The 21386-nt window shown below is 52.0% G+C and overlaps 1 protein-coding gene across 6 annotated transcripts; it reads left to right on the forward strand.

Annotated features, from left to right (window-relative positions):
• Positions 1-21013, forward strand: bcorl1 (BCL6 corepressor-like 1). 6 transcript variants are annotated; one of them, XM_029257480.1, is made up of 12 exons: positions 1-168; positions 10809-10893; positions 12212-14749; positions 15077-15215; positions 15999-16412; positions 17273-17484; positions 17760-18068; positions 18473-18639; positions 18812-18957; positions 19380-19457; positions 19758-19920; positions 20695-21013. In XM_029257480.1, the coding sequence occupies exons 2-12, from the start codon at positions 10888-10890 to the stop codon at positions 20999-21001; spliced, it is 4479 nt and encodes a 1492-aa protein (XP_029113313.1). In that variant the 5' UTR covers positions 1-168; positions 10809-10887; the 3' UTR covers positions 21002-21013. The 6 variants fall into 6 exon arrangements, with proteins under 6 accessions (XP_029113313.1, XP_029113311.1, XP_029113315.1 ...); XM_029257478.1 differs by lacking the exon at positions 1-168 and adding an exon at positions 6143-6302; XM_029257482.1 differs by lacking the exon at positions 1-168 and adding an exon at positions 6143-6302 and having other exon boundaries at positions 17802-18068.
• Positions 21014-21386: the final 373 nt, after the last annotated feature.

Below are 21386 nucleotides of genomic sequence, written 5' to 3' on the forward strand. Positions count from 1 at the left end.
CGCGAGGCGAAGCCCCAAAAAAACACCCCCGGATTTATTCTACTTCAAAATCCGACGTCGAGACTGAGAAGGCACTGCCAGGCCGACTTTGGGAACCTCCCGATCGGTCTCCTCGGGGGTAAAGCCGACGTGTGGAAGAAGTGGCCGAAAAGCGGTCCGGGGTTCAAGGTAAGGCGGCGCGAGACCATGCCATTACTAATAACAAAGGCGCTGCTGCGCGAGCGAGGGGGCATTAGAGGGGCATTACGTGGGGGGGGGGCGCAATGCACAGCGCAGCGGAGGGGCCACAGTCAGATTCTGTGAACTTTGCGCTGATGATCTGGGAAGAGTAAAGTTGGCCGGCCTGTGCTGAGCCACCACCATGGCATGGGGCGTCTGGTGGCTTGAGGTACATAACCCCCCCCACAACCCCTCCCCAATTTTCATTTTTTAAGTGTCAATATAGCTGTCACTTAAATTCCAGTGCAGTTCATTTTATCGCACTGGATTTTCTATAAACGCAACCACCTTCTTGGGGATTACTTTGGGCGCGAGTTCTGTTGAGGTTGAAGTTTGAATAGATTTTACATAATTTGTCGGGGGCACGGGTATGGATATGTGTCACATGTCTGTCATCGGAATTATAATTGTAGCAGTACATTATTATTTGCTCACCATGCCGCGCGCTCTGAGGATACAATGTGTTAAATACGAATTGAGTTTAATGACCCAACATGCTACTGAACTAGTTGTGTTTTACCTTCATTGAACCGTTATATGATTTATCAGATCACTGTGGTTCACATGGATGAGGACTCAGAGCTTGAGTCACTGTTCTTTTTATTATTTTATTTTTGGGATTTTTCAGGAAACGCATCATCGTTTCTTGGCTATATTTTGGCCTAATAAGTTCGACAGCTGGCGAAGTCCAATCGGGTAAATAAAAGCACTGACAGAAGGGAGAGTCGGTGAATTGTTCGTCTTCCCAGCCTCCCTTTTCTTCATGGGCCTGGAAGAGACTTTTTTTGATAAAGGGTCCCTATAGGAAGGCCGCCCTCAGTGACAGTGGGATTCCTAAGAGGACCACTGTAGGACCACAGTAAGACCACTGGCCTTGGTTGGCTGCGGGACCGATGCCTTCTGATCCTCATCAGATCTGAAGAAGAACTGACAAACTGCTGTGTCTCCGTCCCGCGTTTCCGCTGGACATCCCGGTCGCTTCGCTGTCTTAGAGCCCAGAACCGCGCAACTGCCCGGTCCACTTGATCAAGTGGATGTTACAACGTTGCGGTTCGTCATTTTACACATTACTTTGTGTGTGATCGCGCGTTTCCACTATTTCTGTTTTTTTTTTTTTAAATATTTATTTATTTATTTTCGCCCCCCCCCCCGATCACCTACCCGCTAATTACAGTGAGCGGCGGGCTGTGCGTTCGCGTTCTGCCGTTTTAGAATCCGCCTTTTTTTGACGCTCGGCAGTTCTTATTTCCACTCTCCTCCTGACCCCCGACGACAGCCCGCGGACGCGTCCTCGGTGCACGATTTCCACGCGCGAGCACATTTGCGGCGATGTCCACGGGTCGCTCCGCCGCAGCCTTCGCAGCCTCGTGCCAGAAATAGGTCATCGTTTTCCACACTTTTGTTTATTTCCACAGACCGCGTTCGCACGCGCGCGTTTCCAAGTTACGAGCTCGTCAGACATTTGCTGCGGAGCGCTGCCGATGCGTACAGTCAGTCGGCTGTCTGTAACGCGCGGACCGTCTACACCTGTGCATTACTTCACGCGCGTTATTTGGGGGCATCTGTTTATTTTTAGCCCGCGCTCGAGCTCGGTTCGTTGAAGACCTCACGCGCACGCAGTCCGGCGAACCAGGCGGGTGCTGCGATCGACTCCGATAACGTCCGACGCGCAGGGAGGTATGAGACCCGAAGGAGGTTCGTGTCTGCGATCGGATGGGCTTTTTACCCAGCCCGGCCTTCCTGCCGCGTTACCTGTTGTGACCTTGCTGTAGGAACGGAATACCGCGCCTGGGGTGTCGAAGACGATGCCCTGCTGCTCTGGTTACTTTAGCCGAGGTTCCGAACACCATGCTGTATGGTCTCACCACCTTATCTGAGGTTTTGAACACCACGCTTAAAGGTCTGCTCAGCGTGCGGGAGGTTTCTCAACCCCGACGCTTTGGGATCCTGAGCACTATACTTTGGGGATCTGATCACCGTGATCTGATCTTGGGGATCCGATCACCAAAGGGGGTCTCTGTCTTCTGCATCATCTCCTCATAACAGAGGTTCGGTTGCCAGCAGTAAAGCTTATGAGGGTCATTTCATATAATTTCACTGTTCAGCATTAATACCACGGTGTGCGCGTGGTCGTAATTATGGAATATAACGAATACAATCAAAAGGCATGCATCGATACGATTTAACATCGATCCAAAGCGGTAGCTATGTTCGTTCTGAGCTTTTTTATTATGCTAGTAATTCTTTTCCGCATTGTTACATTATGTTTCGGAGTATTAGGATACTGTACCGCATGCACACCCATCCGCACTCTCATGTATAACCTTGCTTTAATCCGCAGGTTTCCAAGGCTTGAACCCATACACTGCGAGGTGTGGACATCCACCGTGCAGTCTCGTGGCTCTGCTGTTGAATAGAAAATATTTTCAACCTAAAGGCTCAACCATGCTGTAACGTTTGCTGTTCACTCGTTAAAACTGATAAATTCATGTACGTTTTAATCTGGAGCGGGTCGAGTTGTACCCAGGGCTGTGAGACAAACTGTGCAGTGCTACGAACTGAGTGTCCGCTCTTCCTGATTTCAAGCATTTGCACCAAAACAATAGTATAAGCTCAAGGGTGTTCAAAACAAGAGGGTGGGAAGACATCTGAATATTTAATAACACAAACCAGGTTTCAAGACTGATCGGTGAATCGTGAATTCATGTGTTTGCATGTCATGGATTTGTTTATGCAGATACTACTTAACGCGCCCAGGTTGTTCATTCTGGATTGTAAAACAAATGACAGAAGGACACTATGGTAAGTAAAGACCCTTTAGATATTCAGAGGCAATAAATCACATTATTAGCTATGAATACAGACTGGAGACTCCAAATCTGACTTTTTCATATAATATACATGAAGGTAGGTATTGCATCATATTCGAGAATCTGGGCCTGATCCTGTGTGCTGGATGCTTTGTAACATCTGTCCCTTTGTACAAAATGAGAATGAGGTCTAATATTCAGCGACAAATAGCTGATTTGTGGCTTGAAATGACGTGCTAGTCTGGAAACGTCAGGAGTCAAACCAAGAGGACACAATTTTTTGACCAGTGGCCTTGTGAAAGGAAAGTGTGTTCAGACTTGAGACCTGGGATGGGTTGTAGTTAATTGATTTAATCAGCAGTTAAAAGTAGATGATCTTGAGTTTGATTATTTTCTTCAGCAGCAACAGTGACTCCACTTCCTCTAGGTATCATCCTTTTCTCACACAGCCCAAAGGCATAGCCATCAGGTGAAGAATTGACTCTAAATTCCCCAAAGCTTGTGCAACAACAGTGTGTGTCTGTCTCTGCATACTGACATGACAACAAGCTGGTGGTCTGTAGAGGGTACATGCCACCCTATGCTCTGTGTTGACTGGGATTAGGTGTGGATCACCATGATCCTACTTGGATAGATATATTTGTTCATCAGGCTCTAACATCAAAACTGACTCGCATAGTTTACAGTTTTGTACCACACTCCTCTCCATCTTGCAGAGGCAATTCAGTACCATGCTTGAGGTTTCTGATCCTTCGGGCATTTAGATGAAAGTCCAATTCTTTTACTAGTCCACTTGCTGCACCAGCTGGTTCTACACTGAGATCTACCTGTGTGGAAGAGAAGGGTTACAGGTCATGTTGGGTTAAAGAAGACGCTGGGTCTCCCTTAGTCTCTGGCTTGATCAGGAAGAAGCTGGCTCTTCTTTCGCCTTCAACTTGATCAGGAAGTTAACTGTTCACCAGAAATCCACAAAAAAGTTGTGTGGGAGCAGCCCATTCTTACAGTTACTAGGAAAAAAAAATCACCCAGCTGATCTGAATTGGACTGTAGCCTCCAATTTTTGTCTGGCCTGTTCTCAGGATTCAACCATTTTAATATACAACTAAGGCCATTAGACAAAATGCCAAATGGGTCTGGTTGACATGTAAGCTCAGTGAGTGGTACCGTCGGGCTGAAGAGAGTCTATCTAGCTCTGAGGTCAGTCTGATAGCTTCATGGGCAATGTATCTGCTAGACACTGGAAGACTTGATCTTGCACAGCCCACAAAGCCTTGGTAAGTCATGAACACAGGGTTTCTGGTTCAGATCTCAGAAGAGGCCTTGTTGCCTTACTCCTGAGTTAGGTTGTTAAAACTATGTAATTTTAGATTAAATTAAGCAGGTATGATGTGGTATGAAACAGAGATCCACATGAGCTGCTTTGGAAAAAAAAAAAAACTTGTCCTGGAGGCATGAGGTTAGGCGCTCTGTGGAAAGAAACGACATAAGGCTTCATCAAAGGCTGAGCCGAAAGTACCAGTAATGAAGAGTCCAGAATTTTGGGTTGGAGACTGTACTGGAGGAGGGAACAGAAATCTGTGTTAAGGCAGCAGTGTAAAAGGCATGTAAGAGAAAAGACAAGGAGAGAAGGGAAGAAGAACTGGATTGAGGAAGGGGTTAAAAATAGGTTGCATCTTGTGTGTTTGAGGAGAAAAAGGAAGAAATGAGGAAGGAACAGTTGCAGATGGAGGTAGACAACAGAGTTTGGAGGGGCAGAGGGAGGCTGAGGAGAGAGAAGGTGGAAAACAGTTTAGAAGGGTTCTTAGCGCCTCGCTTGGATTTTGGTGTGCTTATATGTTGGTCAGGCTGGGTGGAGCAAGGAGGGCAGAAGTGAACAACTAGAGCAAAATGAAACTGAATGGGAGTTTGAATGTTGAATGTTAACTGTAAAACTCTATTTAGCACAGTGTGAGAGATGACAGAACAAGCAGTGGAAGGAAAAAGGCACTGTGGAGAGAGAAGGCCACACAAGTCCAGGTATAGAAAGGAATCAACAGTTGGCAGTGAAGAGAAGACGAAGAAGGAGTGTGACAAGGGCCAAAGGTTGGGGTGAATGGTTATAGAATGAGCGGGGGGGGGGTTGCTCAGAAGTAAGGGATTATAAAGCAAAGTGGAAACCAGAGCACTATTCACCTTGTGTAGTTTGATTCAGTGTTCATTATTTGCTCCAAACAGCCATCTGAACGACAGCAATTAGAAAAAATATTTGTAGAATAATTCATATGAAGCAGGGAATTTTAAGTTTTGCTTTAAGTAACTATTTCATTTCATAAACTCTCTGGATCTTAACACAAATCAGTCTTTGATGCTACATCACTTAGATCAGGCACTGGAGTTACTGGTCAAATGAGTATATACCATACCTGTAATTACAGTACTAACATTACCTTTCACTTAGGAAGTGTTATAAAATAAAATCTGAATGGTATTTTATACTTATAGTGTAGGGCTGCTTTCTGCTGTCTTTTCAGTCGGACCTATTCGGGGACCCTCAGTCTTGGGAAGCAGTAGTCAGTTTAATGGTCACCACTCTCACGAAATAGTTATTTTTGCATCCTTGGAGAACGTTTTTTTTTTTCTCTTTAAAACATACGCTCTATGTATTACCGCATATGACTGGCTGTTTTATCAGCCGCAAAAGCAGGGTGGGTTTTCTGTCCGCACGAGCCAGGGCTCCGTCCTCGTGTTCTTTTCGCTGCGACGTCGGGGCAGAGAAGGTACCTTTCAAGATCATTACGGAGCTTTACTAGCCGCTTCGGGATTACTTTTGTACTTTATACCAAGGGTGGAAGATGCAGATGATGTAGTGTTAACTGCCCATTGCGCTGTTTTAATATTTACAAGCTGTGATGTCTTCATGAGCATGATCTCTATTTTCACTTTGCCACTTACGCTTTTTCAGTTTAGCGCACCGTTGCGATCCCCTTTCCCCTTGAGCGGCTGTGCACCGCGCTGCATGCCGGGATTTGTAGTCCGAGCTCCTCCCTTGTTCGGCCTGAAACTTTCGAGGGCGTGGCGGCGAAACACTACAAGTCCCACACACTCAGTCCTCCATCAGCTCCTCTCTCTCCCATCAGAGACGGAGATACGGTACAGACGGTCTTGACGACCCCCCCACCGGACTTTCGGAGCCGAAAACGGACGAGATTAGTGAACTGCAGCGGACCGGAACGAACGGAACGGAATTCAGACGCCCTTTGACGTGTTCCTTTCATTTACCTACTAAACAAACGGGTTTGTGGCTGTTTATGCCTATTTGACACGGCTGTGTTGCAAGCTGATTATTTGAGGAATTACCCAGTAAGGGAGCAGAAAGCGGTCGGTCCGGGTCTCGAGGTCCTGCTTGGAAGCCGGTGGGGGTCGGTTCGGTTTGGGGTCCCTCGACTAGGTGGACGCTGGGTGTCGCGCGGACGGAACCGTGTCGCCGTGTCGGACGTCGCGAGGCGGAGTGCGCTGGACTCGCTGCGCAGGGACCCCGAACTGGAAGCGCGAGCGCGAGCCCTCGCGCTGCACTGTTACATTGTCGCGCGCGGTGACCCGCGGGCGCGAGACCGCCCGATAGATAAGTTCAGCGTAGTAGTTTCTGTGCGGGTCGCGCGTGTCCTCGAGCACTTTATGTCGGAATGTCCAAAAACCTTGGCCAGAAGTGCACAACGTTACCCCCTCTCTTGTCCTAAGGGTCAGCTGTGCACCTTCACCAATATTGCCAGGGATTATGATTATAATGATTATGATGATGATGACGACGACGACGATGATCACGATGATCATCCTCTGGCTACAGAGAGCGATGTGCTCACGAGCCCCCGAGTCCGAAACATCCCGGCTGTAAGATGTGTTGCCTTGAAGTTTCTGGTGGTCTTTTGTTTTGTTTTGTTTTTTCGGAATTCGGCCTGTCGATTATTAGTTTTGGTCACATTTCAGTTTTTGGTCGCGGCGCGTGTCTCATGCGGATGCGAAAGATGGTGCAAGATAATGTCCCTAAAAATGTGAAGGAGATGCAGTTGTGTCACTTTCGCAGCCTGTACCGTACGCTGTCAGGTTATGCGTTTACAGAAGCCTTTTGTCGCGGGTCTGACACGCTTCCAGCGCCGTCTCGTCACGGTGTCGACATCGCGGATCACCTGGGCAGAAGCCCGGCGTCCCTCCACGCGCTTCGCCTCGCGTGGGCTCGCGCACGGAAATAAAAACGCCTCGCGCGCTACGTGCGCTGACATCGCGACGACACGGCGGCCTGTGAGACCGGACCCGAGCTGTCGGTGTGTTGGACGGCGGCTCTGGCACCCCCCCCCCAACACACTCCCCCCTACACTCCCCCCATCGCCCAACCGCCCGCCCCCCCCCATCCCCGCGGACCTGCGCTCGCAGGCGTCTCGTGTCGGCAGCTCCGCAGACGACGGACGAGGCGCGCGCGACCTGCGCTCGGTTTCCGGCCGGAGAGAGAAGGTGTTTTATTTATTTCTGTTGCCTCATCGCGCCGTAACATGGTCGGTGGAGTGGGAGCGACCGATCACGTCGGACCGACTGTGGGATGATGAATCCCACGGGGGACCGTGGACCGCTGTCCACGACCCAGACGAGGCGACCCGCAGCACACGGACTGTGTTCGAAAGCCACACCGCAGCGACGATCGCGTGCGCCCGCGCGCGGAGTGATTGTACCTGTCCAGCGGACTGTGGGCTGTTCAGCCATTGACTCGCGTGCCGTGACGACAGCGCAGCCGTCGCGCTGCGAGCCGCTAATTCAGGACCTCGCAGCCACTTGTTTATGTCTTAAGTGGAGTGTAAACAGAAATACGTGCGCGTTCCTCGAGCGATGTCGTTGAGTGAGACCCACAAGGCTGCATTTGCTCCGCCACGCGACCTCACGCGGAACGCGCGCAGTCTCCTTCCTTCCCTGGAATGTTTAGGCTTGGAAGTTGCGTCGACATACGAACGACGGATGCGGGAATTGAACAGACACCGTGACAATTTCCGACGGGCCCCTCATTGCGCCGTCCTGCCCGAAATCGGCGCACGTTTGGAAAGAGTTTCGGAGGTGTAAAAACTTCCCGAATCGTGAGTGAGCTGAGAAAGAAACAGTGTTTCTATTTGGCTCTCTGTGGGGGGTCCAGGGCCGCAGGAGCTGCAGGGCGTTACGGAGACGTCCATGTGCTTCAGGGTTCTGTTGAAGCTGAAGGCCTGGTTCTGACTGACCCACCTTTATGCGAACGGGCCGCTCTGTCAGAACGGACCTGTTTAAAACGTTCGTTTTACCTGTGTTGTGAGCAACCTGGCGCCTTACTGGGGCTCACGCTTCAGAGACACGGGTCACTAGGAAAAGTTTGTTCCCACTTTGATGCAGGATTTTATGTATCAGTTAGTTCTGAATGTGTTGGACTGAGAGGGGCTAGGAGGTTCCCAGATCGTTTCGGATTTTTAAAAATGTGACCGCTTTGGGATTGCTCACACCGATCGAGAACCCGCTACGCACCCGCAGCCCCCGAGCACGGTGGCGCGGTCAGGGTTTGACCCTTCTCACCCTGCTGGGGCTGCCTGAGTACCGTTACGCAGGACGGAGTGGAAGGTCAGCCGCGGGTCACGAGACGTGCGAGTTGTGAGAGGGTAAAATGTTGTCACGTTGAAAATTGAGGTGTTCTACATATTTGGTTCAAGACAAGGTGGGGGGGGAAGCCAAAGCACAGTGTTCTCCTCCTGCCTGTGCTCCATTTCTGCTCGCCCTCATGCATATTGTTAAGTGTTTCTAAATCGTCGCTGCGTACAATTCACTGTAAGCAGGAGTCCATTTCAGGCATGGTGTTATTAACTCTTTGTTGTGCCAGACTTCTTGCATCTAGGATGTGGTTTCTTTATCTGTCTTGGCCCATTTATCAGGCAAGGCGAGCTGTAAATGAGGAGAATGTAAGCAGGGTGGGGGGGCGACTCCAGGTGTGCCGTAATGTGATGATGCGGTTATTTGTCGTAGAACGAAAATCTAATTTCAGTACCTCTGATGTGACGTAACGTTGTCTCTTCAGCCCTCCCACCCCTGAGGTGCGTCCGATGTTTTGTGTGCGAAAGTGACGTTTTCCTGCGGAAAAGGAATTCTCTGGGAATTGCTTCTGGAACCAAGAGAGACATCGATGTGCCTCTCCAGCTCGCGAGTAGGAGAAAAGAGAAACGCACCAGGGCTCGATCAGCACTCGTCCGTGTTCAGCCGGGCTTAGAACTGCACCTAAACACCCACAGCAGTCACTTAACGTACATCACTTTATCACTTAAATGGCAGCTGGGAAGGTGGTGAGATACGGAGGGAAAATGGGCTGGTTTTGTTCTCCAATGGCAGCAAAGTGTACTGCTGATGGTAACATGTTCTAGTTGAGCGAGCTTGATAATATCAGGTGCATGAGCGTTGAACTGGGTGTTTGGTCATTCAGTTATTCTTTCATTCATTCATATTACTTATTTAAATAAAGTATTATAGGATGATATCTACTACCAGGTTTTTGGAGGAGTTGATTCTATAGCGGGAGAACTCTAACTGATGGAGTTTGGGTTTCCCGTGTTGGGAGATGTCAGCCGATTGGTCAAGAGTGTTTGATCATCATCCTTATACTGTAAACACTGAAATTTTCTAATTATCCTGGATATTCCTGTATATTCCCAATATAGCATTAGTTACGCAAATAGTTTGCTAAAGGATATCGAGCCAAATTCCAAGGTGGAGATTCTAAGGTGGCCTTTGATGTGAAAGACTAAGCGGTCAGACGGAATGTGAAGTGTGTGAGTGACCGAGAGAGTGTGTGTGTTGCGCTGACGTATGGATGAGTGACCCATTTTAAGTAGTGTGTCTAGCAGTGGAAGTCTTAGAGTGCTCTGGTTTCCTCCCACAGTCCAAAGACATGCTGTTCAGGTTCACCCATAGTGTGTGAGTGACAGAGTGTGTGTGTGTTCCACTCATGTATGGATGAGTGACCCAGTGTAAGTAGTGTATCCAGCAGTGTGAGTCACCACGGTAAATAAGGTGTGTGGGCTGATAACACTACATAAGAGTTCATTGGAAGTTGCTTTGGAGAAAAGTGTCTGCTAAATAAATAAATGTAAATGCAAATAAGTATACAGAGTAAAGTCTTAGGATTTGCACAATATGGATTTTCTGTGCTACGAAATGAGCGCCACACTAATGTCATGTAGCGCGATACACTTCTGCGCTCATCTATAACTGTAACATTTTGTTAACCTCCGGATACTTTTCATGTCAGCGGTGACTGTACGCAAGCAGACCAAGGCTCGCCTGTCTGCAGGTGTGCTTCCCGGTGCAGATGAGTGAAAACGGCTGCCGATGGCAGAGAATTACGTCAGATTTTTTGCCAACCTTTTTACCCGCATTGCAAGTAAACAGCAGTTGACATTTGACAACAGTGCAGAATCGTTGCGTATTTAATTGTTACAGTTCAGTATTTAAAGAGCCCTTGGTCCTACATTTCATTGTCGTTATTGGTACCGTGTTGAAAGGAAATTAACAATTGAAAATGAAATATGTTATGCAATGCACAAACTTTGTGTGTGTTTATCTCCAAAGTTCAGAAGAATAGTTTTCAGAGCAAGTACGTCGCGAGTCGCATGAGACGTTTTGTTAAGAATGCATGTCGATATTTACATGATTGTAAATCGGCGCAGATGCAGGAACATAAGGGAGGAGACGATGCCGCCGCTGTGGCCTCGCGCACGTCCTCATCCGAACTCTGCCTTCGTCCAACAGAGCATTGCACACAGAGGACTCTCTCGCCGTGGACCTGTCTTTAAGGCCTGCTCCAGAATGCCGCGCTAACATCAGTCATATGCAGGTAATGTGCTCTGTGCAAATACGAGAGCTCCACTCTTTGACAAGTGCCACCCTAGCAGGGGTGCACGATGTGCCATTAGAAATAGGCTTTTTATGTTTCCGTTAATACTGCAGTCCTCACCGGAGGAAAGAACCTGACGGACTGACCGTTTTAGTTAATGTGTCCTCGGATGAGAACATGGTACGTGGATAAACATGGATATTTGGAGAGAAAGGCTGTTAAAAGTAGGTTTTTTTTTTTTTTTTCTTTAAAGCCATGGCACTTGTTGCAAAAAAAAAAAGAAAAAAAAAACTTGGCAGCAGTGTCGTTAGTTGAATTTATGCAGGTTTTCTGATAAATCAGTGCATGCCACTTGCTCTTGAAATGTGTGCACAAGTGACCTGTTTTAAAAAAAAAAAAAAATGTGCATGAAATTGTGGTTTTAAATGTGCAAAATGTAAATCTTTCTTTGAGATTCAACATTTCTGGAAATGAGCTGTTGCAAATAGCAGCAGCAGCCTGAACCGGTCTGGCCTTTGCGGTGTTGGACAGGTGTTATGGATTCGTAGAGGGTCTTGGGAAATTGTTGCAGTTTGCGGACGTTTATGCTCTCGGGGGTGAGGAGTCGGGTCCTGTTCCCCAAACAACGTGCCCCAGCAGCACCTACACGTCGGCTGTTTGAAGGGGACTGATGTGCATCACTTACAAAGCTAACATTTCCCACGATTTAACACGAACTGCGAGCAATTTCTCAACATTTTCTTTTAAACAGTCCCAGCGCCTCGTTTCAAAGGCACCTCTTATTTTGCCATGCCCCGTCTTTGTGTCTTGCCGCGCTTGTGTTGGTTTAGCGCGGTGATTTAATTACTAATAATAATGGTTTCCAATATTTCAATAGCTGCTATTCCATGAATAGTTTATTTAGCGATGTTTAATGGCATATTGAATTTAAAAGGATGCTGATTATTGTTGTAGCGATTTCAGGTATTCCTGTCAGTCTTTTAAAAGCCATGCGATTGTGTTTACGCACCTCAGTTAGTACATCCCTTGTGTTTTTTCAGACTCGCCCTTGTGAGAAGATCAGGGAAATGTTTAATGCCTGCTATATAACAGCGCAGTTACAAGGAAGAGCTGGAAGTGCCGGAGTTTATGTAGATCTGTGAACATTTCGGATTTTGTAAATCTTAAAATTTGTACTATTTTTGACATAAAGCTAATTTACATGTTTGAAATGTGAGAATCTGGGTCTAAAATCACTGTCGCTTACTTTGCTCTGCTTATGCTGGGAATGAATGCGAAACCTAAAGGGTGGTATTTGCGGCTTTCTGTCACCACAAAGGTGGATCCCACTCCGAAGAGTTCAGGGGATGGAGGCACAGTGAGCTCAGTGGGAGGCGTTCCCAGCACGGCGTCCGAGAGCATGGTTGGCAACCCCCCGCAGACTTTGCCCCCAGAGCTCAGAGGTGACGTGCCTCCTGGGCAGCAGGAGCGGACGGCAGCCGTGGGAGACTGCGGGGCCTCTGAGCTCCCTTCCAAAGGGGGGCACGCAAACTCTTGCTCAGAGGTCCCTGCTCAGCAGCAGTGCAACAGTGAGACCGTGTTGAACCCCACATGCATCAACACTGATGTGCATGACAAAGCTGAGGTTCCCAAGACTGGGGCAGTGGAAGGCCCTGTGTCCTTCCTGGCTCAGCAGTGGCCTTGCGGCAAGAAGGTCAGTCCAGAGGTCCCCCTGAACACTGGCCAGAACAACGTAAACCCTAGCCAGCCTTCGAAGTCCCAGGCTCAGTCTGTGATAAGCCTTCCTCCAGGGTTCCACTGCTCCTCCCTGTTCAAACCAGGTCAGCCCTTGGCTTTTCTTCCTGCCGCGAACTTTGGCTCGCCCTTGTGTAAAATCACCCTCCCGCCTGGGCTCGGCCAGATCGCAGCTCTGAGAGAAGCTACGGCCAACCAGTTCCACGTCGACGCCCAGTCGCAAAGCACCAGCTCTGGAATGACACCTTCACTCCACACCTATGGGTATCACATCTCCATGGGGCGCCCTATTGCACCTGAGACAAAGTCCATGCCGGTGGCCCCAAAGGCCAAAGGCGGCTCCACATCCAGCAGCAAGAGTTCGAAAGGTGGAGCCAAGCACGGATCAGCGTTGGGCTTTGTCGCATCCCCTGCCCTAGCCCTGCCTTTAAAGCAGCCATCTTTGAGCTCAGCTCCACTGGCCCCGGTCTCGATCCCCGTCGCTGCTCCCGTGTGCGGCAGCCCCACCATAGCCAGCATCACTGTGCACACGAGGCCTCCAAACCACTTGGAGAAAGGTCAGCAAAGTGCCGACAAGCTGTCGTTAGCGTACGCTCGACTCGAGTCCCCTACTGCCATCAGGGAACCCGGAGCCGTTTGTCCGAGTGAGGTGAGGGACATGCCCCTTGATTTGTCTTCAAAATCAAAACGCCAGAATGCAGCCAGCGATTCTCAGAAAACCACAAAAGTCCAGGAGCCTAACCCCACAGAAGCAAATCTGAACGATTCCGGTCCTCCGAAGAGGACCCCGATGGCAGGGTTTGGGTCTGCTCCTTCTTATGCGATCTACCCAGATGCCCTGAGAAATGGTGCCCATCAAAAACAGCCTTCCAGGCTTGTGAACCACCAGGTTTTGGATCCAGCGGCATCCTGGGCAAAACTTGCCCCACAAGGCACCATAGCAAGCCTTTCAGGGACTTATGTAGGTGTGGCCAGCCCCATACTAGCCTCTACCCTACGCAGCAAGGATGGCAAATGCACTGCCTTTGTAGAAGACCTGCAAAGCATTGCCAAACAGGAGTCCATTTCCATCATTGACCAGGGGGAGCAGCTTACCTCTAGGGCAAAGAAAGGACCGCATGTTACAAAGGAGGCCCAGAAAGCACCGGTTTCAAAACGCCCCAACAATACCTGCTTACCCGTAACTCCATCCAAGGATCTTCTTCCCCAGTCTTTTTCCAGCTCCCCTAACTTACACTCTCACAGTAAGGTTGTTGGTGGGAAGGCGGTTAACCCACACAACACTGCAGCTGACGTGCGACATCCACCAGGCCTGATGCCCCAACGAAAAGCATCAAAGCAGCAGAAGATCCTTCAAGGTTCCACCAAGGCACACCTCCCAACCAGCTGCCATGGGTCTTTGCATAAGGGCCCATCCAAAGCAGAGGAAAAAAAGTGGGATCAGACCAAGTGTCCTCTGTCTAACCTGGAGTCAATAGTGAACCAGAAAGCTCTAGAGACGACTGGCCTGGCGCAAGATAGTGGTGGAAACCTGTCAAATTCAGGTTCGAGAAAGCCCGAGGTGGCGAGCCTGCAGACCAGCCAACAAGACAGCCAAATTCGGCAGATTGGCACGGGCGGGTTTCCGTCGTTCAAGTCAGCGAAGTGGAGGGATGGGAAAATTGCGAAAGACTGTCCCATAGCTGTCCCTCACGTGCACGAGCGAGGGAGCGAGACCGAGCTTGGGGAGCATCCTTCTGAGAGACATGTCCGGCAGGATGGAAATGACGGAGATGACCACCTCGGCGGCCATGCCGTTGGCGCTGCAGTTGACGCTGACAAGAGGGGACCTGGTACAGCCCAAGCGACTGAGGGAGGAGAGGAGAAGTGGGTAAGCTCCTCCCCCCGTGTGAAGATGGAGGGAATCGCATTGTCCGTCCTCAAGGGTCACCACGTCACCACGGCCGATCAGGGGAAAAAAACGGCTGGAGCCAAAGGAAAAGCTGCAGGCAACAGACCCAAGAAGCTCGGTGTGAGTAAGACCGAAGCCTCGGCGAAAGCTTCCAAAAAGGTGGTGGAAAGTTTAAAAAGGCCGTTGGACACGGACGCTACCGTAGCAAAACAGGGGCGCCTTGCTAAAAAGGTAAGGGTGAAATACGTCGTTATGTCGTCATTTCTGACTGTGGACAAAACCGGAGATGTTTCCAGTAGAATCTCACATTCCGACCGCTTGTTGATAAATTTGGTCATTCATTCTCAGCGGTTGGGTCGGAAAGCAGTATCGGTATCGACCCTACGGAGAAGTGTGAAGGATATTTTCGTGTATGTGGTGCATCCACTAGGGTGGCATAATTCCGGACACGTAGACAAAACAGTTGCGGTTTTCCTTATTGCCGCGGACGACCAGGGCGCAGCCCGTAGACGGAGTGACCCATTTTGCGAGGCGGCTCAGTCCCCCTGTGTGTTGCAGCTGAGGAAACCGGGGACACCTGGACTGGAGCAGTGCCAGGTTGCGCCGCCTCCATCCCAGCAGGAGCGAAAGCAGGATGGGGGTCGAAAGGGGAAGGCCGGAGCCCTCGGCGTTCAGCAGCTCCCACGCGCTGAGGCGGGTAAGGCGGAACGCAGCCGAGCTGCCCGAGGAACTCCACCGCCGGAGCTCCCCCTCCGAGTCAGGGTGACATAGGTCTTGATCATGGGTTCGAGTCCCAGGAGGGGGTCAAACCGTTATATTCTGGAGAAGGGTTCTTAAACTGCATGAATGTGTTGATAGTTTCCAGAAACTATGAACTATTTTTGTGAATTTCCAACATTCTCTAATCAACTTACTTGATGTCTGTTTGTATGTTTTAATGTAAAAAATAGTATTTCTTTGTGGTGGGGGGGCGCGGTGGCGCAGTGGGTTGGGCCTTGTCCTGCGGGGGTGGGTCTGGGGTTCAAGTCCCGCTTGGGGTGCCTTACAATGGACTGGCGTCCCGTCCTGGGTGTGTCCCCTCCCCCTCCAGCCTTACGCCCTGTGCTGCTGGGTTAGGCTCTGGTAAACCGGTTGGGACAAGCAGTTTCTGTGTGTGTGTGTGTGTGTGTGTGTGTGTGTGTGTGTGTGTGTGTGTATTTATTTGTACAAAGGAGGAGTACATAGGAATGAAATTACAGGACTGTGAACTGAATGCGCCGGGGAGGTCCCAGAACCCACAGGGTTGTTGTAGGAGCTCCCCCGAAAACAAAAGAACTGTTAAAGCTCAGAGAGCGGAGGTGACTGGAAATCACCTCAGCGATTCATCAACAAACTGGCAGATGAGGCTCCACGCATAATAATAGAGAATAATAACGTCATAGATGTAAATGTATCTCTAAAATGTTATGTTATCCTGTACTGCATTTTGTTCTCCCATCAGAAAGGAGCCCTGTACCGTACCCCAAAAGCGCCGGAAAGGAGTCCGGCGACAGCGACCCCCCGAGACTGAGAAGGGGCAGGCGACGAAGTGACCGGAGCCAAAAGAGCAACTGGAGTCCCCTCGAACCTTCCCCTCCCCCACCTCCTCAGCCAGCCTTCCGCCGGCCGAGGGGAAGACCCCGTTCGAACCCCCTCCCGGGGCAGGTAGACGCGACCCCGGCCGTCCCCCAGCGCAGAGGCAGTCCCGCCCCCAGCTCGGAGGGAGAAGCTGCCGCCAGAAAGAAGAGGAGGCGTCGCAAGAACAGGAAGTACCAGAATGGCGAGTACATCACGGAGCGGGAGCAGGTCGGAGAAGCCGAGGGAGAGGCGGAGGACAAGTGTGTGATGACACGGCAGGCTGCTCGGGCCGGAGCAGGTACAGTGCGTCGCTCGCTCTTTCTCCCTAGAGACATCGCAAGTGTCCGTGCTGGATTAATGGGTGCCTGGATTGAAAGTGCGAATCCTGGCGTTTGTCGAAAAGCGACAAACGTATCCTTCCGTTACATTTACGTTTATTAATTTACCGGACGCTTTTCTGCAAAGCAACTTAGAGTCAAAGTACAACGCATCCATTCGTACATTATCGATAACCAGCCACCACCGTGGTCACAGCCTATCCTGGAAGTACGAGGCGTCAGGCGGGGTACGCGCTGGACGGGATGCCGGTCTATCGCATTTTGTCGTTTCGAAATACAGAAAAAGGAATTTTAGATGCTCACGATGAGCACCGAAAAATGTAACAACTTTTAAAATAATAATTGTGCTTGCTTTGAAGGGCCAGGGCGGGGGGGCGCGGTGGCACAGTGGGTTGGACCGGGTCCTGCTCTCTGGTGGGTCTGGGGTTCGAGTCCCGCTTGGGGTGTCTTGCGACAGACTGGCGTCCCGTCCTGGGTGCGTCCCCTCCCCCTCCGGCCTTACGCCCTGTGTTGCCAGGTTAGGCTTCGCCTCCTTGTGACCCCGTTTGGGACAAGCGGTTCAGACATCGTGTGTGTGTGTGTGTGTGTGTGTGTGTGTGTGTGTGTGTGTGTGTCTGTGAACGGCCAGGATGTGGAATCCATGATGTCATAACCTTTAGACACCTCGGGAGAAATGCCCCGTATCGGCACAAACTAATGGCACATTTATCGGTGCTGCCCGGAGGTTAGGACTCTGTATGGACCCCGTGGCTCCGCCTGGCTGCATGTTTACCCTGCTCTTGGGGCCCCTCGTCCTTCTCCCAATGTGATGTCTGTGCAGACCTCAGAACGGGCACCTACCCGCGTGCCGGTGCCACGCCGACCTGCCGCAGCGCTAGCCCGGACTCCGGCTCCAGGAGGACCCTGCTGACCCGCTCGGGGTCCGCGCGCCGCCCGGAAGGCCACGCTACCCCCGAGCCCACGGACAAACCCTCGGGAAAGAGGAAGTTCAAAAGCAAACACTTGTGCGACGCAGAGGAGGACGAGAAGAAGGTAGAGACCTTTCGCTTCGTCTTTTTTCGCGTGCTCGGATTTGCTTCGAAGGCATTTCGCGCTGGAAGTTATGGTGCGTAACTGAACCGAAGAGGGTTCCCCCAGGTTGACTTGATCCTGGGTGCATAGTGGGGACCAATCCCAGCGCAGCCCAGCGGCGCCCTCTGCTGCCTGAAATGTGCTTTCTCTTCTCGATCCATCATCTATGTCTGCCTGCGTGCGCAGCCTGTGTGTGGAGTCCATGTCCTTACCGTGGTTTTAACTCCTCTCGATAGCTAGCAGAGATTCCAGTCACTCTCGTCTGCCACACCTCGCAGCTGAAGTCCAAACGGAGCGGTGCGGGAAAGCGGCCCAGTGGACCCGTCTCCGACCACGACAGTCCGCCAGCGAAGAAGCCCACGAGTCCCTTCGCAGCTCCCAAGGGGCCATCCTCTCCCTCCGCCAGCAGGAAGGGCGGCGCCCGGAACGGGGGGACCCCGGAGTCCCCCACGGGGCGACCCGTCCCACCCGAGGTCCGGCGGCTCATCGTCAACAAGAACGCCGGGGAGACCCTGCTCCAGAGGGCTGCCAGACTGGGCTACGAGGTACCGCGGATCCCGGAGCCGGGATTTTGTCCGTGCGCACGGCTGTCAGAGCAGCTCTCCGCACGCGAAATCACACGCGTGACACGACGCGATTCCCGCCGCGTCCGCTTTCTCGAAGGGACCGCCGAAAGGTTAATAATCGTAGCGCTTTAACAGTTTCGCATAGCGCGCAACATCGGTGTCGTCGTGTCTCAGTCTGCACCGAAGCAGCGTTTTTCAGGCTAGTGATAAATGCGGGAAATAACGGAACTGTCTGAGCAAAGTAACTGAGCCGAGTCGCTAAAGACAAGGAGCTGGAGGGAACGGCGATCGGCCACGACTCGGTGCGGTAGGTAGTGATACCATAGTATTGTGCGACTGGTGCGGTCGCTGACTGGTTTTCGTTCTTGACCCCCGTTGTGAAGGAGGTGGTCCTGTACTGCCTGGAGAAGGACCTGAGGGAGGTGAATCGCCGTGACAACGCCGGGTACACGGCGCTCCACGAGGCCTGCGCCCGGGGCTGGGCCCACATCGTGCAGCTGCTGCTGGAGCACGGCGCCGACGTCAACTGCAGCGCCCAGGACGGAACACGGTGGGACCAGGAGGGTGGGGGGGGTGGGGTGCGGTCTGGGCACCGCAGCAGCGGACGGACCAAGTGTCCCGAAGCGCTGCCGATTGGCTCCTTTTCGGGCTCGTCGTGAGGTGTGCGGTCCGGTCCTCGTCCTTGTCTGCGCCGACTCATCCCCCCACCCCGCTCCCCGCAGGCCGATTCACGACGCCGTAGCCAGCGACAACCTCCCCATTGTCTGGATGCTGTTGAATCACGGGGCGGACCCCACCCTGGCCACCTACTCGGGGCAGACGGCGGTGAAGTTGGCTCAGAGCCCCACCATGAAGGCCTTCCTCACGGGTAAACCGTCTGCTACCGAACCCGGCAGAGACTCCCCGTGGGCTCTGATATAACCAACGCACCTGACGCAACGAATGTGGCGCCCTTCGCTGCTGACCGATTCGCCATACTTTAGGACAGCAGGCGGCACAGTGGTCGCAGCTGCTCCCTTTGGATCCGAGGGTTTCGGGTTCCAATCCCGCCTACTGCTCCAGTCCCCTTGATCTCGCGACTCATCCTAAATTGCTGCGGTGCAAAGTACCCGGCTGTAAAACGGGTGAATCGGCGTAAGCTGCTTTTGAGAAAAATGCCGGCGTTTGAAACACTTTCCACCAGAGCCGCTCGGCGTGGGGCTCATAATTGACGGGCGGCTCTTTGGGTCGGCGTGGATCAAGACTCCGTGCGGCAGGATCCGCGCTAATTGAGGCCGTGTGTCATTTCAGAGTACTTTGCAGACCTGGAGGCCCGTGCCGAGGAGACCTGCAGCCTCCCGTGGGACTTCTACAGCAGCACCGTGTTCGGTATGGTTTTTTCTTCAGCGCTTGTATAATGGGGGGGGGCATGAGTGTAGGCCAGTGTCCAAATACATCAGACCTGAGAGTTTTTTTTTTTATAGTACAAATGAATTTAAAATGAGTTTGGTAAGAGGTGCCATGTGTCATAGCGGTTGGGTGTGGGTCACACTGAGGGCAAAACCCCAAGTTACTGTACTCTGAGGGTCGTCTCTTTATATCTGTACCTCTCTGTGGGTGAAATGCGTCTCGCTTCGCTCTTGGGTGCGGAAGGATGAACGTAAACGTGACGCTCGTGTCGATCCGCAGAGACGGACCAGGAGCCGTGCTGGGAGTTCCTGCTCTCGCTGCCGGAGGACGAGAAGGAGCGGAGCGCGGCGGAGAGGGGCGCCGAGAAGGACTGCTTCCTGTTTGAGTTCTCCACGGAGCCCCTCGTACCCTGCTACCACGTCCAGGTGTCGCTGTCCCAGGGGTGAGCGAAGGGCCGGCCGCTGCGGTTCAAGAGCAATTTGTACCTCCTCATTGCGGGAAATGAATTGCTGCTGTGACTTTTTGAGAGGAATTTACCGTAGTAGATGTGGTGAACTCACAGGGGGATTTGTGTGTCAGGGGTAAATAAGGGGAGAACTGCAGTTTCCTTCAGCTCAGAACATAATGTAGTTTCTGCCTAGTAGTACTAATAGATCCAGTATCAGTTACTGCATGTCCAGCACAGGGTCACGGTGGTCCAGAGCCTATTCTGGAAACACAGGGTGTGAGGTCGCAATCGCACTGGACGGGGTCACCGGTTGACCTGGAGCACATATTCGGAGCGTGAGAGGAAACCAGAGCACCTGGAGGAAAGCAGCGCGAACTCTGCACAGAATGGGCGGGGCTCGAACCCGGGTCCCGATGCACAGCCCAGGAGCTACGAGGCGCCAGTGGGACCCAGGGACTCGTGTAGCTGTTGGAAACCAATGTATTTAATTCGGTGCATTTTCTTGCAGAGAGACCATATTTAGTGACCCTCTTTTTACCGTTACCTCATGTGACATCATAATAATAATTTTCAATACAGAGATTTAGATTTAATTTTACAACTTCCATGATGCTTTTGGGCTTGTAGCGCGTGAGGGAAAACTCCCACTTGGCGAGGGCTCTACGGCTGTCCTGCCGACTCCGGGAGCACATGGGGGGGGTCTGTAAGATTGAGTTGTGGCAGAATCGCCGTGGCTCTTAACCGCGGTCCCCCGTGTCTCGCCGTCAGGTTCTGTAACTGGTTCCTCCTGTCGGACGTCCTGAAGCGGTTAAAGATGTCGGCCCGCATCTTCCGCGCCCGCTACCCGCACTTCGAGGTCGCCAGCATCCCGCGGGCCGAGCTCTGCCAGCAGCTGTCCGTGAGCCAGGTGACGCCGGTGCCGCCGGAGCTCCGGAGGGGCGGGGCCGAGGACGCGGAGGGGGAGGGCTTCGTGGAGCTGGTGCGTTGCGTACCGGACCTCCAGGGACTGCTGGGTTCCTCCGTGCAGCTTCTGGAAGAGGAGCTGTCTGACACACCGGGGCCCTGCGGCCGGTAACCAACGTCCCCCCCCCCCAGCACTTCCCCACTCCCCCCAACAGCGCCCCCTTGTGCCCTCATCTTCCACGCACCCACTCTGCACTCCAGAACCCCGCAGGAACAAGTGGAAGACAGACGCCCGAGGGGCGTCATCCAGAGGACGGGTCCGAGTCGAGAGGACGGCTTCAGAACCAGCACTTTCCCCAGATGAGGAGCGCGACACCGAGCCGGGGGGCTTGGGGGAGGGGGGGCACCTTCGGAAAGACGACGCGAAGGACGTGGCGCCGCAAGCGCGAGGCACCCCGCGAAGCATCTCTCCGCCACGCCGTCGCCCCCCAGAGCGGAGCGCGGGTTCGAACGCGACTGGGGATGAACTTTCTGGTTTCAGTTTCAAGGTATTTTCC

Source organism: Scleropages formosus, chromosome 13, assembly GCF_900964775.1.
Source record: "Scleropages formosus chromosome 13, fSclFor1.1, whole genome shotgun sequence".
In the NCBI taxonomy this organism is placed as follows: Eukaryota; Metazoa; Chordata; class Actinopteri; order Osteoglossiformes; family Osteoglossidae; genus Scleropages; species Scleropages formosus.

Bases quoted from the DNA above. Each gene is read 5' to 3' on its own strand.
- bcorl1 (XM_029257480.1), top strand. The intron at 14,750-15,076 runs GTAAGGGTGAAA...TGTGTGTTGCAG, and splicing joins AGGGGCGCCTTGCTAAAAAG to CTGAGGAAACCGGGGACACC. The intron at 19,921-20,694 runs GTGAGCGAAGGG...TCTCGCCGTCAG, and splicing joins CAGGTGTCGCTGTCCCAGGG to GTTCTGTAACTGGTTCCTCC.